Source organism: Bemisia tabaci, chromosome 3 (assembly GCF_918797505.1).
Source record: "Bemisia tabaci chromosome 3, PGI_BMITA_v3".
Taxonomy (NCBI): Eukaryota; Metazoa; Arthropoda; class Insecta; order Hemiptera; family Aleyrodidae; genus Bemisia; species Bemisia tabaci.
Window position 1 is genome coordinate 54204569 of NC_092795.1, and position 25590 is coordinate 54230158.

Below are 25590 nucleotides of genomic sequence, written 5' to 3' on the forward strand. Positions count from 1 at the left end.
GATGTTCGTCCTGCGGTTCGCGGATTTTAGATTACTCTGTCAGCCCGCTCGAGGATCAATTATTCACGCAAAATGTTACGCCCCGGCGTGTAACAAAAGACTCCTCGAACGCAGCAAATGGATTAAGTTTTTTTCGTCGCCCCCCCCCCCCCCCAACGGAGCACACTCGAAATTCATGACCGCGAGTACCTTTTCACTAATAAACGAGAAAATGAATCTTTTATTCGTAGACTCGATGATAACTAAATATCAGATTATTCTGTCTATTTCTGAAGGTCAACACAATGCGTGCCCTGTTCGGCCGATTTTTTAGACGGTTTGTAATCATTTTTCGCCTTTCCCTCGATTTTCGAGCGAAAAATTATGTCTCAAATGGAAGCGTTGGCGGACTGGGCACCCCCGCCGCCGAGTCCGCAAGCTGGCCGATGTTTTGTCTCCACGAGCCGTTTCACGAGATTTGTCCCAGGGAAAAATCCCACTTACGAAGTTTTTTCCCAGTACCAAGTATGGTACTTGTATCCCTAGGACCCACTGAGAGAAGAAGAAGAAGTGAAAACGAATTGTGCGATATTTTATTCATTACTGCATTGTTCATGTTTGTTTAGTTAAAATAATGTGTCTAATTGTCAATTGAGTGCAATTATTATTTTAATCCCGGTTAAATACTCGACTATAACTAATTTATCTTCCCGCGCAAACTAGTCGCAGGACTGTATAAGCCCCGTCCCGTTGAGACGGTAACTGGGAAAAATCCCAGAAGTTTCATTCCTGCGACTCGAACTTGGGACAAATCCCATGAAAACCCTAGGCCCTAGGACTAGCCGGTCACAAAATTGAAAGTTACTCCAGGTCGTTAATCCTAAATACATTCCATAGATAACCGAAGAATGTCCCCCACTAGCCGATTTCCTTATTTCCTTTCTTCAACATCAAGGGAGGAGGGGGGAGAGGGGAGAGAACAAAACTGATAGGATTCAATCCCTTGAAATAATAGTCACGCCAATATGAAAAATATCCCGTAGAGTCTCAAATGGATATGCATTAGATGAGGACTAAGGCACTCTCAATCGTAAATACGTTGTCGGACCGAACAGTGGCGTGGCGTATTTTGCGATATGTCGATTGATCTGTCATCTGACTTGCGTCTGTAAAGGATCGATAAACAGTGTGTTCGCAACGAACACCTTAATAATCGATTCTAATCGATTATTCGCAGGCTTCGCTACTGGGACCAAGGCCATTTCCCTGTAGTGTGAAGGTAACAGTGGCGTGGCGTGAATTGCGATGTATCGATTGTCATGCCATTTAAACCTATGGTAAAGAATCGATTATTAAGGCGTTCGCTGCGAACACCCTGTTAATCGATCGTTTTCCATAGGATTAAATGGCATATTAATCGATATATCGCTAAGCACGCCACGCCACTGGAAGGTAAAGCTGTGTTTCTCCATGATACGCCAAGGATTGTCGGCTCCTCGGCGGACCAAGTGTACACTGTAAAAAATTGAGCAGTGAAATTCTATACCGGAGTCTATATCGCGCCCGAAAACCCCAAGTGATATGAATGCATAGCGGGATCTATTCTCCTTACGGAACGATTCACGCTATTACGCAACGGAGTCTACTATTTTTGCGGATAGTCATATCATACGCTTCTATGGTGCTGACTTCACTTCGCATTTATATCACACTAGATTTTTGGGTGAAATATAGATTCTGCCACAGATTTTCACTCCTCAATTTTTAACAGTGTATACCGTTACTGTATTGTTTTATTAGAATGTTTGCGTATTCATATTTTGTTCGTATTCATATGCGTTATATTTCCTAAAACAGAAATTTATGAAAGATATGGAAAAATGCCTCTTTTGTTTTTTCATGTTTCGCAAAATGTAAAAATTGTGACTTCTATGTTTGTGTGTTTGATTGCGGGCTGTATTCTCTAGCCTCAGAAAAATATGAAAGAATGCAGAGCCTGGCGTAATTTCATGGAATATTTTACTGAATTTTCAAATCTTTCATTTCTTTCTTACATTTCATGCCACCCTGGACCCACACTGAAAAAAAATATCGGTGTGTTTACTAAGGAAAGGGTGAAATTACCAAGAATTCACGGTTCTATTTGATCCCAGTTTTTTCTTGGTAAAATTACCATTTATGGAATTGGTAATTTTACCGAGAAATGTCGATAAAATTATTGAACTTTATCGGTAATTTTACTGGACCTTCGTAAAAACCCCAATATTTTTTATCGACTGTGGTAGAATTGCCGAGATAAAATGGCAAAGTTACCGGGAATCGATTACCAATAAAAGTGGTATTCTTACCTGAAAAAAAAAAAAAAAAAAAAAAAACAGTAAAAATGCCGGTTTTTAGGCAAGTTTACCGGTTTGTCTTGGTAAACTTACCAAAAATCCGTAAAAAAAGTGAGATGGTAAAGGTACCAACGGACCGTGGTAAAAACGCCGAGAATTTTTTTGCAGTGCATTGGAAGGAAGTGTAGTAGTTTTTGTGGGAGAGTATCCGATTTGAAAGGGTGTGAAGTAGAGTACCTGTATAGCGAGAGTATGGACAGATCGCTTCATGGAGGGCTTAGGGCCCAAAAGTGCAGCCACCCTTCTAACCAACTTCTAACGCACAAAATTTCACTGCCAGTCTGAAGATACCAATTTAACGAAGATGGCTAAGGAAGTACATAAATGAGCGTTCTTTCACAAAAATGAGTAAATTTATGAAAAAAAACTAAGTCAAATACGTGCTTTATAAACGATGGTTCGTAACAATTGTATTGATAAATCGCTCTGGAGATTTGAAATTCATAGGTTGGCTGCATTTCTGGGCCCTAACTTCATTCGCGGAGGCATCGGTGAAGGCCTGATGGATTTTCGGAGTTTCATATCTGTCTATACTCTCGCTGTGCAGGTACTCTAGTGTGAAGCAACGAACTACACCTCTAGAATGGCCGCGAGATAGCAAACCTGCGTAACGCGCATGGGCCGGTTTTTGAAGGCAGGAGGGGGGTGGGAGTCCAAGTATAGCTAACCTCAATCTCCATTTCTGCTGCGTCTTGCCCATAAGGATTACATGTGAAAATTTCAACCTTTGTAAACTTTCATTTTTTTGAGGTTTTCTTTCAAATTTCCTAATTTTTGAGTAAAGAAAACCTTTTGAGGTGCGATTGTTCAGCAATCTTTTCATTGCTATCACTATATTCAACATTTGGCAAAATGTGGGCAGCGTCTGACATGGGTTTAGATGGCAGCCTGCTGTGTGAGCCCAAGTAAACCTAACCTATATCAACTTCAAAACGTTCCGGGTCTCTAACACTGGTCAGCCATTCTAGAGGTGTAGTTCGTTGGTGTGAAGTAGCGGTTTACGACAAGTGAAATGGTAGTGCGTTGTTTGGTTTCAGTCGAGCAGCTCGAGTCAGCCGTCGGCGTCGGCGGGGAGCAACCGGAACGTGCTGCTCAAGAACGAGGCGATCCGGATGGGGTCCTTCCACTCGTCGAGCAACGTGGGCCGCCCGGGGCCCGGCCCCATGTCCGGCGTCGTGAGCCAGAACTGCCAGCTCTCGGCCACCGCCGCCGTCGCCGCCGCCACCGGCTCCACGGCCCCGCCCCCCGGCCGCATCAAAGCCCTCGGCCCCGCTCGCTGCATCCGTGAGTATCATTCAATATACTTACACTATCGTAATGGACCACTAGACAAGCTACGAAATAAAGGATTCTCATACATGAGTCCTAACCAAAATTTCACGCAAAACACGATTCACACGACGAAAATTACCGAAACCAATTCCTAACGAAGATATTAACGGGGGTTTTTTATCGGAGGATAAAAACGCTCTGTCAAGGTGTCTGCAAGTTCACTGGAAAAAGAAAACGCATTGGATCTCGAGTCCAGACTCTTGGAAACAATGACAAGAAAAAGGACTCTTGATCCGATCAGATTTACGCTTAAATCAAAAGGAAATTCGCTCAAATTAAGAGGCTTGGTTCTTAATTTCAGCTTAAATCTGATCGAATCAAGAGTATTTTTTCTTGTCGATGTTTCTAAGAGTCTGGACTCTAGATCCAAGGTGTTTTTTTCCCAGTGTAGTTCTGATTATTTAAGGGCAGTCCGCAAGTAATGAAGTTTTCCGGATTTCATAATAATATTCCGGATATATAATTATAATTATTAAATTAATATAATTAATATCATTTCGAAAATCATTTGAAAATCCATTCCCAGTTCTGATTGGCTCTTACGACCACCAAACACCGCCCTTCGGTCAACTGTCACCAATTCGTTTTTCGTATGACATTCGTTCGCGAAAATTTGCCTTTTCCGACCCACCTCCCGAGGTGGGTTAAGATTTTTGGATGTGTCGTCAACGCTGCCAGCGTGAAAACTCAAGGTTGTAAGCGCACCGTCGTCGCCCGGAGGGAATTTCGCTCCGTTGTAACGGAGGTTGGCATTAAGTTTAAAACATCGACCAAACCCACTCGCGAAAAGCCTGAAGTATTCTCATCGATAGGATTTTAATAATCCTCCAATTCAATTGAAACTTACCGCGAGCATTGACTCGGGAAAAAGATCGATACACAAGCACCTAAGAGATGAAATCTCGCGGCAACCTGAAACGTCCCAGGCGTTTTGGTTTTTCTAACATTTTATCTAATTGAGTTAGTTTTCTTTACGGATAACGCCCTATGAATAGTTTCATCAAATCAAGAAAATCAGTCACAATAAACTGAACGTTTATAATGAATGAACGTGTCAAAAAAAAAAAAGAATCAAACAAAGAATGGGAGAGTCAGCGGCAGGAGCTAGGTAGTCGAAACAATCGGAAGTGAAATTGGAACTGAATTTTTTATGATGGTCCGGGGTAATGGGTTACAGTTGGAGGCCGGCTGTGCACTCCAGCGTGAAACGCCTTTGAGAAATGCCTGTTTGCGCCGCGTCACACCGCGTGGGAATCTCTTAGATGGACTGTACGTGGAATGAATTCCAGCAAATAGCTTTCCAATTATGATCAGACCTACACGGTACTCCTAAAAGCATTGTCAACGAGAATTGCGTCTGTTCGTTCGTAAGCCGGAGGGAAAGCGTCAAACGTTTGACCTTATCTGAATTTCCTCCGCCGATTTCTGGGAGTTCTCGCGGAAAATTGGTTCGTTACACATTGCGGAGGAGGTATTATCGAGACTTTACCACTTCTTCCCGCGTAATTGACACCTTGCGATTCCTGTAAGCCGCTCTGTAGTCGAGTTTCGCAACCAAGGCTCTCAGTTACGAAGGGTTGTTGGGTATCAAGAATTGTTGCCGTTTCACGTGGAGTCTAAATAGTTCTTTTTTTTTAACTTTTCCTATCGTAAGTTTCGATTTACAAAGGACCCCGCACACGTCTTATGGGTATGCGTACCACGATCAATTGCCAATTTGTTTCATTGCATTGAAGAAATTGTCTTTGGATTCCGATCAAAAGTCTTCGTTGCTGCAACTTTCTCGAAACTGAAATCGATGGTGGTTTACATTTCCACAAGGAGTGTGCGGGGTCCTTTAAGGTGATTCGATGGACGCCATATTTTGTGTCAGAACGGCATGCGATATATCGCATCAATTTGTTCCATTTTTTCAGCCACCCGTCATTTTTCTCCAATTTTGAGATCGCAATTCTGTTGTCAGAAGACTGAAACACTCACTTACCAATTTTAACAAAGAAATTCAACGGAATAAAGGCGTGTTTTTTTTAGAGAGAAAATATCGCATTCGAGGGCAGTTTCGATATCAGTATCGAATGCGATGTTTTCTCTCTGAAAAAACCACGCCTTTATCACGTTGAATTTCTTCGTTAAAATTGGTAAGTGAGTGCTTTAGTCTCCTGACAACAGAATTGCGATCTCAAGATTGGAGAAAAATGACGAGTGGCTGAAAAAATGGAACCAATTGTTGCGATATATCGCATGCCGGTCTGACACAAAATATGGCGTCCATCGAATCACCTTAAAAGAAAAACAAGTGGAAAGCAAACATATGTTGAAAAACTTCGGTAATTATATGGAGGTATGATGAAAGAATATTCATCATTAACACAGCTAGCAATGGTGGTGCAGTAGCTTATTTGGAATGGGAGCAATTAGTTGAATCTATTTAATAATGACGATGATTCTGTGACCAAAGATGAATGAATGTAACTGCGTCTCTGCGGTACAGGGTGGGAGACTGCCATTCTACCAAACTATGTGATATAAAGCCCGCATGTGAGTAAGGAAGATCTCCGAAAACAAAGTCTTTGTAGGATTCCCATTCATTGAGAATGGCCACGACTGTCTACATTTAAATTTCTCGATGTCGGTCCAGGGTATTTACAAACGGAGATATATAGCACGGAACAAACAGCTTCCGTCACCTTTCATAATAGCACGCGTTTTCTCAGCCATTGCGTAATAGAGTCTCAGAATAAAAGACAATCTGGGAAAGTGAATAAACAGTAGGAGAAAAAAGGCGCAAGGTGAAAAATTAAGCGAGACAATCAACCAATCGGAGCAGCCGAGAGATTGCGAAGGAGTGTGCGCGGCTATAGATGAAGGACGATGCGACCCAAACCTCCTTAGCGGTTGGTGTGGCGGGAGGGATGGCTGAGAGCGTACCGGGGGGGGCGGGTGTTACGTCGTGACGGGCAAGCAAGCAGCGACCGTACGACCCCTCGAATCGGCTGAACTTTACTCGTCGATAAAAGTAAGAAAATTTGAAAAATCTAAGAAACTATTACAGCCTGCAAATCTACAGATTAGTAGCTTTCATTTAAGAAAGAATCATGCAAATCGGTCCGGTGGTTCTCTCAAAGTTGATTTCCCAAAATTCGGACTCTAACTAAGAGGTTAGTACGTAAGGGTTTCAGCGCTGTCACGAACCCATCCGTTTTCTTTTGGATGCTTCCCGGATCAGCATCCGTCAATGAGTAAAGACCAATCCCTGTCTCCCTGACGAACGGTTTCGTGTAAGCATCCATGAAAACTTCTTCTAGGGCCTTGTCCAAACGAAACTTTGGGTACGCCTGTATACCTTTGCCCTCCACATGAGTCAACCCTCTTCTAATTCAAGAGACAAATAGAGACAAAGCCGGCTCGGCTCATTGAAGCGGTCTTTGGCCGCCCGTCGCGATGCTATTCCGAGGACACTACCACGCGTGCCTGCTGAGGCTCCGGCCCCCCTCTCGAAGGTATCGAAAATATTATCAAGAAGGTTGCAGGGGAAAGTTTTGGGGTGGTGTATAGGATACCAAAAGGACCTACTAACCTACCAGGAACACTTTAATTTTGATCACTAAATCTTTCAAAGATCAACAACGAGACACAGTACTCTGAAGAATATTGGGATTCAGGAACCTTAAAGGAACCGCAGGGGAGGAAATACTCACTTTTGGGATGGAACAAAATTTATCTTTTTTTTTTTTTTTTTTTTCGAGGATTACAAGGGACCACAATGCGAAAACAAACTTTCTTCAGCAACAACTTTCAGGTTATAATACTTTTTTAATTCAAAACTCCTCCCTCTTCAAGGCTCGGTCAGCTGATGCCGATCGGGGCTTGGACATACTCTCCATTGTAAAAAGTGAAACGGATAACATAGGAGCAGCCCGAAACATATGACAAATGATACCTAAGTAACAGTAAAATCCTAATTTTGAGAAAACCAATCACAGGTCAAATTTTCATGTTCCTTAACGAACTCTCGAATAAATATTACTGGTTGCATGGGCGGCCCCTGAAAAATGGTCGGAAACGAATGCTAAACGAGATTCCAATTGGCATCTCTGGCTCCCAGTTGTAAAGTAGCATCCTTTATGCATCGGAGAAGTGAAAAGTACGCGGATTGAACTTTTTTTATGGTAATGCAGAAAACTTTGGCACAAAAATTATTTATTTCCTAAATCCTGTCGGCCAAAATAGCAAGTCTCTATTTTCCGCTAAATCGGGATTAATTAATAAATTAAATGTCTAATCGAAATTTTGAGAACTGATTAATTAATCGCAACGAAAGATATTCGATTCGTTAATTAATTAATGAATCAAACTAGACGACTGCCAACCGGGCAACTGGTGATTGATGCATGCAGGATGAAATGACTTTTGTGCACTTATACTTTCCCCAATTCCAGTAGAGGCGAAGTAAGTCGTAACTGGTTTTCCGTAAAAAGTTCGTCCTTTTCATTTTACCTTTAGTCGGTCAAAAGGTTGGCAGTTAAGGATTGGTGCATTCCCTATGTGGATCGATTCTCCGGAAGGAGTATAGGTCAAAATAGAACACTAAATGATATTGAAAATGAACTTACTTCTAAAGTCTGGTACCAAAATTCTTTAGACATTTTATAGAGGAAACAGGTCGTCTTACGGTCGTCAACGGTACGTCTTTCTTCGGCCAGAGGTAGACTTAGAATGACGATGAGCGCGGAGCTGCGATTGGCAACCCCGTGATCGTCCACCGAGAAACAGCTGACAAATCGTGGAAGTTGATTGGGCGCGGAAGTATGAGGGGGCATATGGAACGACGTTCGGGAGTCTCCTCGCGGACCATTTTTTGGCGCGAATTTGAAGCGCTGAGCGAGTTCTTACCCCATTGCCTGCTCCATGCTTGCCATGTATCAAAATGAAAGGAGGTGCGTTGATGACGGCGCAGAGATTCAAGTATTCGCACGTGATGGATGTCCGTGTCGCATCTGAAAAATTGAAGGCGCGATGGCGCTTGAAGTGAACTAGCAATGGTCCGTTCTAAGCTGTCCGTGAGGGGAGGGTATGGATTCGATCGACATGAATCGATCGACACCGATTCGATCGACCAATTGTTTTAAAAAAACGGTGTCGATTCGATCGACATAAATCGATCCAAAAATGAAACGGCGATTGTCCCGGGCGAGAGGTAGACTCGGAATACATGACAAATGAGGAACAAGGGAAACTCGCGGAAAGAAGGTTAATATTTAATGTAAAACAAACGGAACTATACACAACTATTGAATTTAATTGAAATGAAGCAATTTGCAGCCAACGCCCTCGTACACATCGGAGCGTATGCATCTTTAGAATTTCAAAAGCGAATAAATGTCGGACTGCTTGAATCGCAAAAATTTCAGAAAAGTATACGCATCGGAGCGTATGCATCGCAGTTTCAGAAAAGTATAGGAGAAAATTTGAGAACATCGAAAAACAAATTACAGCCTGCAAATCTACAGCTCAGGGGCTTTCATCTTTAAAAAAAGATCAGACAAATCGGTCCGGTTGTTCTCTCCAAGTTAACGTCCAAAGATTCGGAACTTCGTGTTGTACTATAAAGGATACCAAAAGAACCTACTAACCCACCAAGAACACATTAATTTTGATCTCTAAATCTTTCAGAGATCAACAACGAGGCCTAGTACTCTCCATAGCAAATAGTGGAACGGATAACATAGGAGCAGCCCGAAACATATGACAAATGAGGAACAAGGAAAACTCGCGGAAAGAAGGTTAATATTTAATGTACAAAACAAACGGAACTATACACAACTATTGAATTTAATTAAAATGAAGTTTGCGGGCAACGCCCACGTACCTTGCCAGCTTTTAAAAGTAGGAATAAACCAAGAATGACCAGACTAAATTTTAACTAATGAAGCTGAAATCCGACAAAATAACGAATTGAAGTCAGAGATCAAATCCTGGACTAGCCAGTCCCCATAGCCTAAGCCGGTTTACTTGAAAAGAAAATCCCTGTAGCTATGAAGTTGCGCTGCTTCCGGCGAGGGATCCCCTTCGATCCGAGAGCGTCACGGTTGCCTTCTTGATTGGTCGTAACTACTGTAGGTCCGAACAGCTTACTTCTAAAACGGTGATCTTACCCGATGGAGTTTTATTCCTCAAAATCAGTGAACATTGTAATGCAATGTGTGAAGGTAGTAGCACTAAATATATATGAGTTTGGGTTGGTAGCCGAGTGCTAGAAATAATGCTAAAAATGTTTTCAAAAAACACTTACATTTTATTAATAACTTTATTTATACCGAAGCTTTTCGAAGCGGACGCTTCATCGTCAGGGTAACAACAAAATCAATATCACAAAGGCCGCTGCCATACTTTAAATTTCAAACTAGGTAACAAGTCTGATGAGAAACAGATACTAAACATATATTGACATTGTTTTGATTAGTAAGACTGATCTAATGGCTTGTTATCATTTGTTACCTTGTTTGAAAATTAAAGTATGGCAGCGGCCTTTGTGATATTGATTTTGTTTTTACCGTGACGATGAGGCGTCCGCTTCGAAAAGCTTCGGTATAAATAAAGTTATTAATAAAATGTAAGTGTTTTTTGAAAACATTTTTTGCATTATTTCTAGCACTCGGCTACCGACCCAAACTCATATTTTATTCCTCACTGATGTGAACAAGCAGCGGGGACCATATCTTCGAGTTGATATACTGTACCAATAGAATAGAATTGTTCTAGGGTAATTGGCGTCTATGTAACCTGAACATTTTGATTTTATTTGAAATAATGTGTCCATGTAATTTGAACATTTTGAATTTTTGACATTGATGAATTCATTTGAACTTTATTAATGAAACATTAACAATGAAGTGTGGTTTTTTGCCGAAAAATATGACTTGAAACTTAGAAATCACTAAATCAGATCAAACTCATTTTCTCTCAAAATATTAAAATAATCACGCTAAAAAAAAATGTTAAAGAAAACTGAAACAGAAAAAGCTGAACTTGATACTCATATTAAAAAATCAGCATTGAAAATCTACTTATAAATTGTTGGACGATTGCCGAGGCACTTTTCACTTCATGACGAAACATCTTATTACTTCACGGATCTTGGGTCGTCAACGATTGTCGTCCGGTGTCATCGGATTGTGAATGTAGGAAATCCTTACCGGTGAGACACGGATGTCAGCTTTCTGGAGGGCCCACGGGGTCGGAAAGCAACGCTTATGCATTAAAAATCCTTTCCGGCAATATTTCCATTCTCTAGCGTACTGCGTCGAGATAAAGGCGAGAAACTTGTGAAGGTCTTCAGGGTGCACGAGCTTCGAGCGTGGAAACTGTTTTGGTAAGCTGCCGAATTACGGATGTTAGTTCTGAAATTGTAAGAGTCAGAGTCAGCGGTGCTCATTGAAAAAACGCTTGAGTTGGGTTTCGTTGGGACGGCCTCGACGATGCGGTCCGCCATTTTTGCAAGTTGGTCCAGGGATGTGTCTTCTGGCTGTGTTCGCAGGATTACCTGAGCTGAAGTTGGTAGGCGTTGCAACCATACAGTTTTCATCATGCTGTCCTGGACGATCGTGTTGCCAGCGAGCGACTGGAGACGGCGAAGGAACTGAGACGGCGTGCTGTCACCTATTTCTTCCTCTCCAAGGACGCTCTGCTTGGCTAGTGGCGATTGCGCCACAAAGTTTTCTTGAAATTTACTCCAATTGAAATTTTCTAAACTGTAAAAAACATGAAATCTTGATAAAAAAAATGAATAAATAATCAGAGTTCACTCAGTGATTTTTGAAGGATCGATTCCCTCTTAGTGAAGGAGGAGTTTCATGCGACTTAAATTCATATATGAACAAGTCACACCTTAACGTAACATCGGGATCAGAAGGGAAAAGTAGCGCATGGAAAAGGTCTGTCATAGTGGCAAGTCCACTAGTTTTCCTCGTATTGTGTTCTTGAAATCTGCAAAGATCTTTATTTTTGGTTTCTGTGGCCTCTTCTGACAGGCTTCCTATCGGAATAAAGGTGCCTAGGGAAGTCCTCGATGCTTTGTGATGTCTACTCCTTATTTATTAGCATCTGATGAACGGCTGAGGGCATGTAGTACCAAGGATACAGTTTGACACACCTTCTTGCGGTCTCTAATGCATACTCATCATGTGTATTCGCAATAATGTTAATCATAAAACCGTAAGAAAGTGCTCTCAAGAGGATACCGAATCTTCGGATTATACCCTCATCAACTTTAGTGATTTTGCTGCACTTTTTACTGTTGGCAAAAAAAATTCTGGCTGAATTACCATCGTCAATATAGTTCCGCTTCCCTGCTTTCGCACATCTATGACGAGCTCAAGTTTCCGACGAAATTTCCTCTGCATTTTTTTATTTTCCTTTCTGCCAATCGCTTTTTCTCTCTCTGTTTTCAGTCGCCATTTTTTTATTTCGAGGCGATAACCCAAATGCGGTATGTTCTCCATGCATCGAATATAGGCATTAAGAGGATAAAGCCCGTCATCTGAAGCCTCTTTCTTGCATTTACTTCATTAACCTAGAAGTTGCACCACACATGACACACGATTGATTGGACGATTTTATGACGACTCTGAAGGTTTTGCCGTCTATCATGGTCAACTTGAATTCGGATGAAATGGTCAACTCATTTCCTTCTATAGTTGTCTAAGTTTGTTCTAGTATCTGAATCTGTTCTTTGATTTTTTTCATTTCCGCTTCTACAAATTCCTGAGCATGACCATGTGCAGGAAAACCGGACAACACGAATGTCAACAAAAACCCGTCCCTTGTCGATGATGAATGCGGTGACGGTTTGACGTCCACCAAAAACCTAGCGGGAAATTCGAATAAAGACAATAGCTTCAGAACGAATAGTACATTCAGTGAGGCTTAGAGGTAAAATGAGTAATTTTAAAATGTCTTGGGAAGAAACTGATTTTAGAGCCTCTGGAAATTTTATTCACACTCCACAGTTGATGGATGTCTATATTATTTATAACTGCATGAGGTACAGATCTAAAATTTAACCTGATGGAACATACAGAATAAAATCCCATCTCAATCAAAATGGTTTTGTTTACATACATAAGAGCCGGCTTTCACAGCGCCCCGCGACACCTAGCCGCGTAAATCCCTTATCCTCCCAAGGACTTTCGGGGAGTTAGCACTCCCTAATTTCTAGCAAACACCCTGTCGCCAGGGCAAAGGGAGGGGGGGCGGGGTTGGCGGTGGTTTTAAATTCCAAAATAAACGCGTAAATTATGTAGTATCATACCTCTCTCTCTCCCCCTAAAGGGCATTTTACTCTGCCTTAAGGATAGATGTGTCCATGGGCGTAGCTAGGGGGGTCCTGCCCCCCCAGAAAAACGGGATCCTCCATTCCTCACACCAGATTAGGATTTTTCATAACTAAAAACCTCAATTTTAATAAGCACCTTGAACTAACATGTAAGAAACTGAATAATATTGCCAATCACTACAGACAGATTCTACCCAACACTTTCGGCCCATCTTTTTATAAACGTAAAATTATATTCTATTCTTTATTATCAATTATTTTCTACGGTATTACTATATGGATTACAGCTCTTCAGTGGAAAAAGACACTAAATAGGTTAGAAACATCAATCCGTCCTCTCAAGAGAACTCTCATTTGCTGATACAAATCTGTATCTAATTTCGCACAAGACGTTATATCTGGTGTCCCTCCCATCGAACTTCTCACCGAATTAAAATTAAGGATTGCAAGAAAAGAAAATAGAGAGGAAGTAGAGCTTAACATCAGAGAAAAACGGAAGAGAAAATGGGATCTTGAGACAGGAAACAAATGGATACAACTATGTGGACTCCACTATGTTCCTGCGGAGAATTAGACACGCCAGAACACACTTTTTTTAGCTGTACTTTGATTAAGGATAAATTAACTAATTTAAGTAAAGAACTAAGAATTATAGTAAATAAAAATAATTTATTAGAAACTATGATTAGTAATAAGGACAACTGGCACAAAGGCTATATATATATTAAAACAATCTTAGAACTTAAAATTAAATACTTTAAGGAAATAGAAAATAACTTACATGTAAATAATCCACATTCCCCCGATGTAATAACTACAGATGGTCCCGGGGCATCTTCCCCTGGTCCCTTATAATATAGACCTAAGATATTATTTCTCATGTACTCTTTATTCTTAGAGACTATAATTATCATATATAAAAAAAAAAAAAAAAAAAAAAAAAAAAAAAAAGTTTGGTCATTGAGCTGATGAAATTGAAAATTGTACGGTTCAAGGGAGTGGGTGTGGCTCTTTATATACTTGACAAAATGTTTCTTACCCACAATTTTTATCAAGAGTCTGGCAGGGCATTTACAACCAGGAATTTTGTGCCTTACTCGTGCTTTTCGATTTTGAACATCAAAATTACATACATAATATACATAGGAGACTTCATTGGTTTTTAAATCACCAGTATGCTTAACAGTTGACATGAACTGGTTCATGTCCTCATTCCCCTTCCATTTTTGGAAACTAGCCTCATCTTCAAAGCCTCCTCTGTCATACACTGATCTTTTCTGTGTATTAGATAAAGCATTATATACTTCGGAAATTCGCTGGAACTTTACATGGAAAGGAAAAATACAGAGAAAAGAATAAAAAACTGTGCACAACGAGAAAGATTTTTTTAATACTGAACTGCAGCACACTTCTGCTGTACACTGAGAAAAAAAGTACGGTCAGGAGAACCGCAGTGCGTTAGCACGTACCGCACAGTACGGCCGATATTGAACACCGAATGTTTCGGTTTACACTACAGTATATCCTCGGTAGCTACTACCAGACTTCTCGGTTCGGGGTACCGAGATTCCCGATTCAGGGTACCGAACTCTCGGTTCCTGCTACCGAACTGCGATTTGCACAACCGGGGTGGTGCGGTTTGCGTTACCGACGTTTTTAGGGGTGCGCCGGTAAGGGTAGGGCGATGTGACGTAGCTGCTGGGGCAGGAGGGGGGGGGGCTCCGGATGGCCCCCCCTCCAATGACTGAATTTTTCAGTATTAGTAACAGCTATCATAAATTTTCGCTGCAACTACAAAAATAAATAGTTTCTTCATTTAAAAGAGATGAAGTTACAATTTTTTTCGCTACCGCACGCTAGTAGGGAGTGCCCATTTTTGGTACTCCTGACTGCCGTGTTTTTTCTCGTGGGGAGGGGGGGGGGGGGCTAGGGTGCCCATTAATACATAATGTCGAGATATTTAATGAAAGGGGAGAGGGAGAGATGATTCCAAATTTCCCTCAATAGAGGAAAAGATCCTATGTACCCTCTGGAAGAGATGCAAAAATCCCCGTTGGTCCTGCTAAGACCAACAGGGATTTTTGCATCCCTCCCAGAGGATACATGGGATATTGTCTTCTATTGAGGGGAATTTGGAATCATCTCTCCCCCCCCCCCTTTCATTAAATCTCTCGACTTCATGTATTAATTTGCAATAATAAAGTCACATTGTTTATTTTAATACCTGAGAGAAATTTAAATGAAAAATGAAGAGACCTCCCTCGGTCACTATTTGAGGCTAAAAAAGACATTCGGACCTTCAAAAGCGGGGCTCTTGTGTCATAATTTTGAAAATATTTAGTCAGACAGCACAGCAAATTTTAATCAAAATCGATGCCATGAAGCCTAAAATTTAATTTGGAAAATGATCTGGTGTTCGGCATGAAAAACAGTGCAGGGAGAGAAAAAGCTGGTTATTAATTTTTCCTAATTTTCCTTAAATTCATTTTTTTTTTAAATTCCCAAGTAACTTCAGTTCCTCCCAATTTTGAATCGCTGATCGGTCGTTGTAGGTGTATATGTTGAAGGCAAATAGTCAAATCAGGCATTTGGTTGAATGCCTAGGCAAATGGTCAAATATTTTCACTTAGACTGAAATTCTGATTATTTTACTAACTGTAGACAAAATAATGCTCTGATCATGTGGAAAGGAATTCTCTGTAGAAATTTGCTTCATACAATGATAAATACCTGAGTTATTTCTAGTCCTAGATTGCACATTTATCTCAAAATACACAGCATTTAATAAAATAAACTTATTTCACAATTTGGACAGCTGAAGAAATGTGAGGAGCATTTTTGAATAGGAAAGGCAATAACAGTCTGTACTTTAATGGATTTTCACACTTTAAATATTGGAAATTCGAGAGGTCTCTGTGAAAACATAAGAAACCTCGCAACATCTGAAAATTTGACAATCCGCCTAGGTATTTGATAAAATGCCTAATTTGACTATTTGCCTTTGACACATACACATCTCTCTAAACAAGAATTAAGCACGATTGAAAAATAAAAAAAAATACCTCATTAGGTCTAGGAGCAATGATTGGTTCATGCAAGGAACAGTATCTCTATTCAAGTCAGTGAGAAAACTTGCTTGAAGAGAACTGATTAAAGATCACTCTCATGAAATACAAATACAAATTCTGCATACACCATTTTAAAACTTAAGTATCAAGAAAGGTTTACAGAACTGCACAACTTATTATAATATCTAGTTCTTGTTAGAATATGAAGTTGGATGGGCATAAGACATTCAATGTAGGTATGCTAAAACTAATTCTCCCTGCGAAGAGCACTAGAGTCGTTAATAAAATAAAATGTGAGAATATCCTGATCGGTCACAATTGCAGAGAACATGGATGGTGTTGAAACGGAGAATAAAATAAAACACTGACTCACCAGACAATTTTTGCGATTGAATCAGAAGGTATGAATTTTCTGCAGAGTTGGATGTGAATCTCTTGAGTACACTACACTTTCTGGTTTGTTTTTTTTCATTCGCCTTTCATTAAATAATAGATGCACCACTGATTTTCATTTCAAAAATTATAAGATGAAAGTCCATATGTAGAGGTAACATGCATTTAAGCAACAACTCACTGTGCGTGCACCTGACAATAATTGCACAATCTTTAAGGTAAGAGCGTAAGCTTAAGTAGTGAGGCTGCAACTATTGGGTGAAATAGATGAATCAACACTGCTAAATTTTCAAACAAATACTGAGACTGCAAGATGCAATCAGCTGAGTAATTTGTTTAAAAAGTCATACAGCTATCAATTACTCTTTAAGGAGGAAGATGTTTTGAGGTTATACCGATGGGCTCATGTATCTCTCTGAATCAGACTCCTATTAAATTCAGGAGAGCAGGTTCATCAAACAAGAAAACTAACTAAAAAGAACAAAGGGGATTACTGAAAACTGTAGGTGGGTACCTGAGAAACATATGTACTTCAATTGTTAGACAAAATCATTGGAACGAGACAAGCTGGATCTGTGACGTTCGGTTGCGTGAGAAAAGCACACTCTGTAGAACTGATTCGGAAGAAGATAGTCTCCTTTTTGTATAGATACGTTAACATTCTCACTTCGTTACCATGGCTTTGGAAGAAATAGAAATCACAAATTACAACGAGTGCCAAACTTGATCCTGGAGGCACAAGGTTGATGAAACAAAGAGGTGCCTAAATGGACGTTCCTGAGTACTTTAAGTAACTGATAAGCCATGAGACACACAATTCAGAGTTTCAAATACAAAAACTCAGCACTGTTTTTTAATTATTCAGGGATATGAGAGTTGATTTGAGATAAAATGAAGCATTCGACACTGCACAAGCGTCGCTGATAACAAAGGAGGATGATCACAGTGAACAGAATTGATAGACGGTGCACATTTCTCACTCACCCAGCTCCAGCTGTCCAAATGTTGCCGGCTCGGACCACACGCGGCAAATTCAAATATCATTATACTTATATGCACTTGTGATTGAAAAAGAATTATGTCTGGAAAAATTTGCAGTCACCAGTCCGTGGAAAACACTCACTTGCTCAAAGACGGTTAGAAACCGAACTTTAAATTTGTTCACCCGAACGTTTCCGATTTCACCCGAGTGAAAAGCCGAGATGTGCAGTAATGTGAACCGTACCACCGTGGAATTTTTTCCACGGAAGAACCTCGGTCAAGTAAGCCGCGGCCTCTCACGGCTCGGTTCGCACTCCCGCACCCTGCGGTTCACATGACCGAGAGTACGGTGCAGGTAACCGTATTACTGCGCACCGTACTCCTCGGTATAAATTATTGTACTTTTTTTCTCAGTGTAAAACAAAAGAAACATTGCACTTGACAGCAATATGCTGTCGGCTTTCGGACTGGATGATTTAGTTACTAATAGGGCACGCTAGGGTGTTTCAAAAAAAACTTTTTTTTGAAAAGTCATGCTCCCCGGGGATTTTCCCATTCCTTTTGGTCCCAATAGTGAATGAAAAAAATTTCAGCCTATAAGGTCAATCCTATACCTTGCCTCTGTTGCCATGTTTTTTTCAGAATTTAGCCAATTTTTTGCAATGAGGTCTCTGCGGGGGTCAAAGAATTGAAGTTTTAAGCATGCTACCTATTTGCAAATTCAAGGAGAAAACGATTGGTACCACTCCTGAAGCTCAAAACGGCCGAATAGCTGAGAAAAAGCTCATTTTCGATTTAGCACGTTGACGTCATCTTCCGAGTATCCCGTGTCAAGGCGGATAAAGAATGGTGGTCGCATTTCGTACCCTCTGGACGTCACACGGTATCGGGTACATCGGGTACATGGGCTGGCCGAGGCCGGGGGGGCCGACTCAACATCGGATTGCACGGCAAAACCCGTACCCTCCTGACGTCACAACGCTTCAAGATGGCAGCCAAAATCGAAATGCGACCACCATTCTTTATCCGCCTTGATCCCGTGTATCATTCGACCACGTGAACTGGTAAACATAACCTCAAATCGTTGTATTTTACATTCAGCCGCGTCGGCCATCTTGAATATAAGCGTGGTGCGTACAGGCGATGTATGCCAACCCGCGGGATGACGTCAAAAATAGGCCATTTTAAAAGCCGATTTTCTCAGTGTTCCCGTGGCGTAAAAACTCGGAGGAAAATACAGTAAGCTCAGCTCAGTGTGGAATTTTAGAATATACACTCAGAATCACGTAGTTTTTACCCCCGCAGAGACCTCATTTTGACCTTTTTGACAGCAAATCAAAGAAGGGTCAAACTGGACAATTTTTTTTTCCTTTTTGCTCAAAATGCATCCTAGAGTAAGTCTAAGATGAAATAAAGCAAAATTGACTTTTAATCATGTTGCCAAATTGATTTAAAAATGGATAAAATTACATATAAAATGAGTACATGGGTGTGATACTGTGATAGAATAATGCTCCAAATTGTACTTTACACTCAATATTGATGATGTATTACATGCTCATAAATATAGTGACTCTTTCTAAAAAAAAAAATACATTTGAATGTTTATGAGGCACAAATGTAACATTAATTACGCACCTTGATGAAATATTTTTTCTCGGTAATTGTAGCCCACTTTAAGTTCGATAAGTTCAAGTTCAAAGAGTTCTTTTCACTTAAACGTTATTGGTTGGATGTAACACTACTTTCGTTGCCGATGTACAAGTTTTTAAGTTAACTCCTTGCATTTTACTTCATGAAGATGATCTAAGTGATTTACCATTTGGGAGCGAGTATGGAATTTTATAGTACAACCAGGCTCAACACATTCAGAGTACGAGGATGGGTTCAAATTGCATGTTTTTTTGTGGTCTGTATAATTCCGTTGCGTACTAAAACCTACATTGCAAATATTGCACACTTTGACAACGGCTTGATTTGAGGAGGAAGGGGAGGAAGTGCAGGAGCGTTCATTTCTTCGGCGATTACTTCGATGTGAGAAAGCAGCTTTACAAAACCTGCAATTCAAGCTTTTGGAAACTGATTTTGGAATAATACCTTCATATCCTTTCTTGGAATACGTGTGGTTGGGTTTTCTTTGGAAAACATTTTCCTCTGAGCTGTCTTCACTTGAATGTTCCATAATTTATTCCATTGGTGATTCTGTAAAATTAAGAAGTAATATAGATTCTCACACTTATTATCACCTCACTATTTTTGGGAAAAAATTAATATTATTTGCTACTTCATGACTGAGCAAATAATTCAGGCAGTTTCAGTGTCAGCAAAAAGGCTACTTTCACAATCATTAGGTAATTGTCTAGATGGGTTTCAGTGTAATTGGGATAGAGCACGATCAGGGTTTTGACAAAGCAAAATGGACCAATTCCTGATACCTTGTTTCCTAAGCACTTTTCAAAAAGTAGCACTAATATACTGTAATAAGCGTACATTTTTTCTGACAATAATTGCAGTGAAGCGATTTCCTTAATTCTCAGAATGTCGTTCTGAAATCTTCAATATAAAGCTCTATTGCACTAAATAATACTTCCATTGAAAGTCAGTTTTTCATGTCTTTCCAGAAATTACACTGCAATGCGTAATTTTTTCATATACTGAAACATTGTTTACTTGGCAAATTTTAATTCTTAATTAAAACTAATATGTCCAGCATTAACATTGAATTTGAAGCCTTACTTCCTCGATCCTTCCCCACTACCCCACAAGTTGGTTAAGTAGAGGTTGCATGGTGGTAAAAATGCCTAATTTTATCAAGTACGGCACTTAGGTACTTGGACTTAAATATATTTTCCTTCAGTCTAAATGATGATTCCACCCTGTGATAGGAGCACACAACTTGCGACAATGAATATTTGTATTACTTAACAGTTTGATTCAGCTTGTCAAACCAGATCAGGAGACCACATAGTTCTTATGGCCATTCAGCTAGGGTTTGCCCTGAAAATCCAACAAGTACATACACTGCACTGCAATGGACACCAATGGGTCAGTTGCGCTAGTTCAGAATTATGTTTTGCTGGTTCGAGCACATACTTAATTAGCCAAAGGTAAATAAGATCAGTCCAAATGACAGATTCCTACGTCCAATATTAAAAGAGATATTGCCCGTCAAAAAACACAGCGGAAGAGATTGTCCACCACGGTGGTGCGTATTCGGTGGCATCTCCACATTCGTTTCATCTGTTGATTATGTTGGGGAACCAGTGCAAAAGGAGCGCATCACTAATGGATGAATCGTAGGTGGAAGAAACCATGGAATTTACTATCAAGGTGATACAAGGCAATAGATGTCCGTGGATATTGGGCAAAGGAGCGTGGGATTTGACCAGATCTTTATACTTTTGGCTCATCTATAAGCTGAAGGCATTAAAACATGATTCTATGACAAACACAACGGACCTGTTGCTGTTGAACAATATGATTATGGTTTGATATGCTTATGATATAATGGGCGCTCTTAACTTGGGTAAACATATTTGCAATGGACTCTTGTATTAAAACTGAGTGCAAAACAGTCCACCGGACAAAGTTGTAGTGACCTTCTAAGCTGTGGTGCTTGGAGGAATGTATGAATGAATTGAATGATGCATTTGGAGCTTTTTTTGTAGGTGCTAACTGTTTCACAGGTGAGAATTTCTCTGATGAGGAATTAGCGAGTGAGTTGCAGGAACTTACCCTAAAGGAGCGTTGAGGCAATACCATCTACGATCTAGCTAAGTAGGAATTGGTTGAGGAGCAGGAGGAGCGAGAACGAGAACATAAATAAATCATAAAAAGAACACAATAACACAGAACACAACGAGCGGATACGCATGGCTCGGAGCACGGAGTCCCGGGGTGTAGCGGTTTTGTAAAATGAGTAGTAGTGTATCAAATCGAATGGGCAAACGGGTTTGAAGAGACAACAGCCGGGAGGGATTTGATGTTGTCCGGCTTTCCTGCACAGGGCAAAAATCCAAATTCCTTTGTCTCTCTTGCTAAAATTAATTCAATTACGCGGCAAAATCGTACTGAGTTTGGTCGGGGTTTTCGCCAAATTATTTTTCCTTCACGTTTTTTCTCAAGCAAGATTGGTATAAGGCCTATTGTAAAAATCGAAGAGTCAGATGCACTTTCTGATCCAAATTTCTGTTTAAAGCCAGAATACTCATTAACTTCCATCTCCATCCCATTTGGAAATCAAACTCAGCTCAAAGGCATCAGAAAAATGTACCAAATCCTATACAGCTTCTGTGAGTCTGATAATGAAATGCCTCACCGAGTCTCGTAATGTAACCCCAGTTTCAGTGATCGTTATACTTTCCGCTGCGGTATAGCATATTCTCCTATCAGTTTTTATGTGGTGGGAACTTGGATGAATGTCTGCGTTACGGATCTTGGCACCAGCTCTTATAGCTTCATACGAAGCCTTCGGGAGACGACAATCGATCATTAGTGCTAGGCCTTAACCTGGTGCATAACCACCTTTATTCAGATACATACAAAACCATAATATACATATAATAAAGATATGATAGATACAAGATTTGATGATTTTTAATTTTGAATAATCAGTCGCTTTGACAATAAAGACTCGTCTTGGTTTGTTTAGACACTCAGGGGGTCTAACAGTTTCTATATTATTTTATACATAGTGACAAGAGGTACAATGTAACATACAATGACATAAACAAATCTAAACTTAGATAAACTAGCTAAAATGATTTAATACATTATGCGGGTTATTTATGATTGGGTTTACGGACAGTAGGTCTACAAGGTGAAGGGCTACAAAAAAAAGGGCTACCTCTTTTGGTCTACAGTCAAAATGTCTACCTGAAAATGCCTATTAAAATAATGTCCATAGTAAAATATGTCTGCGGTATTAAAATGTCTTTGGTTTGACTGCCTACTCCAAAAATGTCGAAGTACGTATTTATGTCGTCTAATAAGAATCTCATTTGAAAGTGTATCCCCAAAGACAAGACGAGGCTGTGGATGCTACAGAAGTTGATGCGTGAAAATTGTGAGTCACATTGCGCGAATAATTGATCCTGTAAATATCAACATGTATATTTTATATATATTTTATTTATTTTATTATTTTATAAATATATTTTACATATTTTTAGTGGCCAACATAAATATTTTGACATTTTCTAAGTGGGCAAACAAATCGTAGACCTTTTAATAGCGTAGACATATTTAACTGTGGACATACTTTTAGTAGGCATTTTAATGTAGTCGTTTTGACTGTAGACTGAAAAAGGTAGCCCTTCGTTTTGTAGCCCTTTTTTCTGTAGACGTACTGTCTGCATACCTATGATTGGGCCTTTTTTCTCATCGGTAAGAGATTTTCTTGCCTCAGTGCCCCTCTTAGGTGGCGAATCGGACAAATCCCCTCACTAGCCGATCAATATTTCTTTTTCCAGCAATGTACAATCTGGTCGAAGCTGCACACAAAAGTTCCTCCGCCGTAGAATTTTCTAGGAGGGAAGAAATTCGTCTGCTTTTAGAGCATGTTGAAAGATCGCCGAACTCTTTCGAGGGGCGACCACCTGTTTTCAGCTTTGAGGGCCCAGCACAGTGTAAGTTGATGGGGGGTTCAGGGAGAATGAACGTTACAACAAATCCCTCACCTGCCAAGCAATATCTCTTTTTCCAGCAATGTACAGGCTGGTCGAAGCTGCATACAAAAGTTCCTCGCCGTAGAATTTTCTGGGAGGGAAGAAATTCGTCCGCTTTTAGAGCATGTTGAAAGATCGCCGGACTCTTTCGAGGGGCGACCACCTGTTTTCAGCTTTGAGGGCCCAGCACAGTGTAAGTTGATGGGGGGTTCAGGGAGAATGAACGTTGCAATTACATTCAGCCATTCTTTCTCAGCTTTTTCAGTTTTCTTAGATTGCAATAGTTTTGTAGTCACTTTTTTTGAAAAACCATACACATACATTTTCAACTTTCGTTGATTTTTAACGATTTCTTCCTCCGATATTAAGTCCCAGTTTTTCCCTAGCTTGTCTTGCACAAATTAGGGGACTTTATCCTTCTTCAAAACGTAGAGAGATTCATCTTGCCTCGTCAATTCCACGCTGCCCCAGGTATCAAAAAGATTGTGTCGAGGAACAGACAAAATCTCCGTAAGAACAGTGAAAAATAAAATGTTAAAAATAAAACTAGAATCGGAATATTTTTCTTAAACTATTACATCTTAAATTGCACCTCATTCGATGCAAACATTTTGGTGTTTGTAATGTTGTAACAATTTTCAACACCGTGAAATTGGAATTTTTTCCAACCTGTCGTATTGGGTAGTGAAAGAAGAAAGCACGGATTAATTATTATTACTACTAGGAAAATTATAGTATTTCTTAGTGTTAAATTCGTTTCAATGGTACAGGAAACGTGTTAAATATACGATGAAACTTCGTGTTCTATAGGAGGATTCCTCCCCTCTTTTGTGACAGCATGGATAATCGGAAATAAGAAAAAAAATTAAAAATATTAAGTTGGTTGGGAATTGAAACCCGATCTCCAACCTACTTGTGAAGCATGCTACCAACTGAGCCACAGATCGATCATATTCAGCACCCGGAAAAGCCTCATGATAAGTTTCACAAAACTCAGAGGACCAAGCACGCCGCCCATACACGGAATATGCCTCTTAAGCTATATTATTCGATGCCGCGATTATTCTAACGCGAGTTTGAATAATCGCGCCAAACACAGTGCGGCTGGCGTTAAAGGTATTTTAGTGCCTGAAAGACTTAAGAAATACTTCACGCATTGCGTCATACAGTGCGGTCGGCGTAAAGCCCATATTAACGCTTACCAGACTATATGAATACTTCTCGCATCGCGAGAAACGCAGTGCAGTCGGTCAGTTGGCGTGAAATGCATACTAGCGTCAACAAGACTGGGACTGCGTCTCATCATTCTGCTCCTGTTTTTAACATTTTTAAAGGGGAAAATTTGTATCCTCGTCGTAGATTTAGAAACTCGGATGATGTTAATTTTTTTGTTTTTGGTTACATGAAAATACAATAGAACGAACGAAAATATCGCGTCAAAATTTTCGATACTCTAATTAGAGATCATTTAGGGTAAATTGCGGAAACTTTTCAGAATAACTGTGTGTAGCTTTTTCAGGACATTTATTGCAAATACAACATAAAAGTGGCGCATAACGTTGCAATCAGAAGCAAGCTTACGCTAATATATAGACCTCTTAAAACCCACCCTTAAGTATAGACACCCTTGATATCAATAAAGGACGATATGAGCATAGAGAAAAAAAAGGAGGTGTTTGCATCTTGAGGATTTGTACCCACCTACGTCATCAATGTAAACAAGACGCTCGTTGAGGGTTATGTTGACGCTGTAAAAACGGACCATAATGTCCGATTATTTTACTTAAATCAACTCTTTATATAATTTCAAGCACTTTTTATAGAATGACTTTTTCCCTTAAATTACACAATTTCCAAGAAAATCGACAGGATAAAAACGTCGCTGTACCCAATGACGTCATCAAAGCTGTAGATACTCTATGAAAAATTCCAAGATGCCCGAAATGCAAACACCTCCTTTTTTCTCTCTATGGATATGAGGACTGCCACCGCAGTTTAATTATTTTCATCAAGTCACTTGGCAACGTTGTCCCGACAAATAAGTTCCAGAGCTTCTCGATGTGTGCGTAAAGGAGTATCCCGCGAGGACACGTGCTCGTTGAAAGAGACGATCGAAAGTTACACGCAGTAGATAAGGAGCAGTGGCGTGGCGTGAATGATCGATTATCGATATTTCCCCTTTCAAAGCTGTGGTAAAGAATCGATTTGTTGCGAACACCTCGTATATAGATCCTTTTTCGTATGTTTAAAGGGCAGATCAAACGATGTATCGCAAAGCGCGCCACGCAACTGATAAGAGGAGCTAACTTATGCCACCCGCTCTCACGAAAGTTCAATTTGGGTTAGCCCGGTAAGCTGGGTGATCGCCGATAGTGTTATGGAGCTTCTGTACCAAGTCACGTCTATATCGACTGTCTTCAACGCGAACTCGTTCGCCAAAT

The 25590-nt window shown here is 40.2% G+C and overlaps 1 protein-coding gene across 4 annotated transcripts in view; it reads left to right on the top strand.

Moving 5' to 3' along the window:
- Nucleotides 1-25590, top strand: part of CNMaR (G-protein coupled receptor) — a 262428-nt gene that overhangs the window by 188807 nt on the left and 48031 nt on the right. For 3 of the 4 annotated variants that reach the window (XM_019045463.2, XM_019045464.2, XM_072298843.1), the window contains one exon: nt 3395-3659. In XM_019045463.2, coding sequence (XP_018901008.1) covers nt 3395-3659 — 265 coding nt within the window. The remainder of the gene's footprint in view (nt 1-3394; nt 3660-25590) is intronic. The other variant, XM_019045465.2, reaches the window with a different exon arrangement.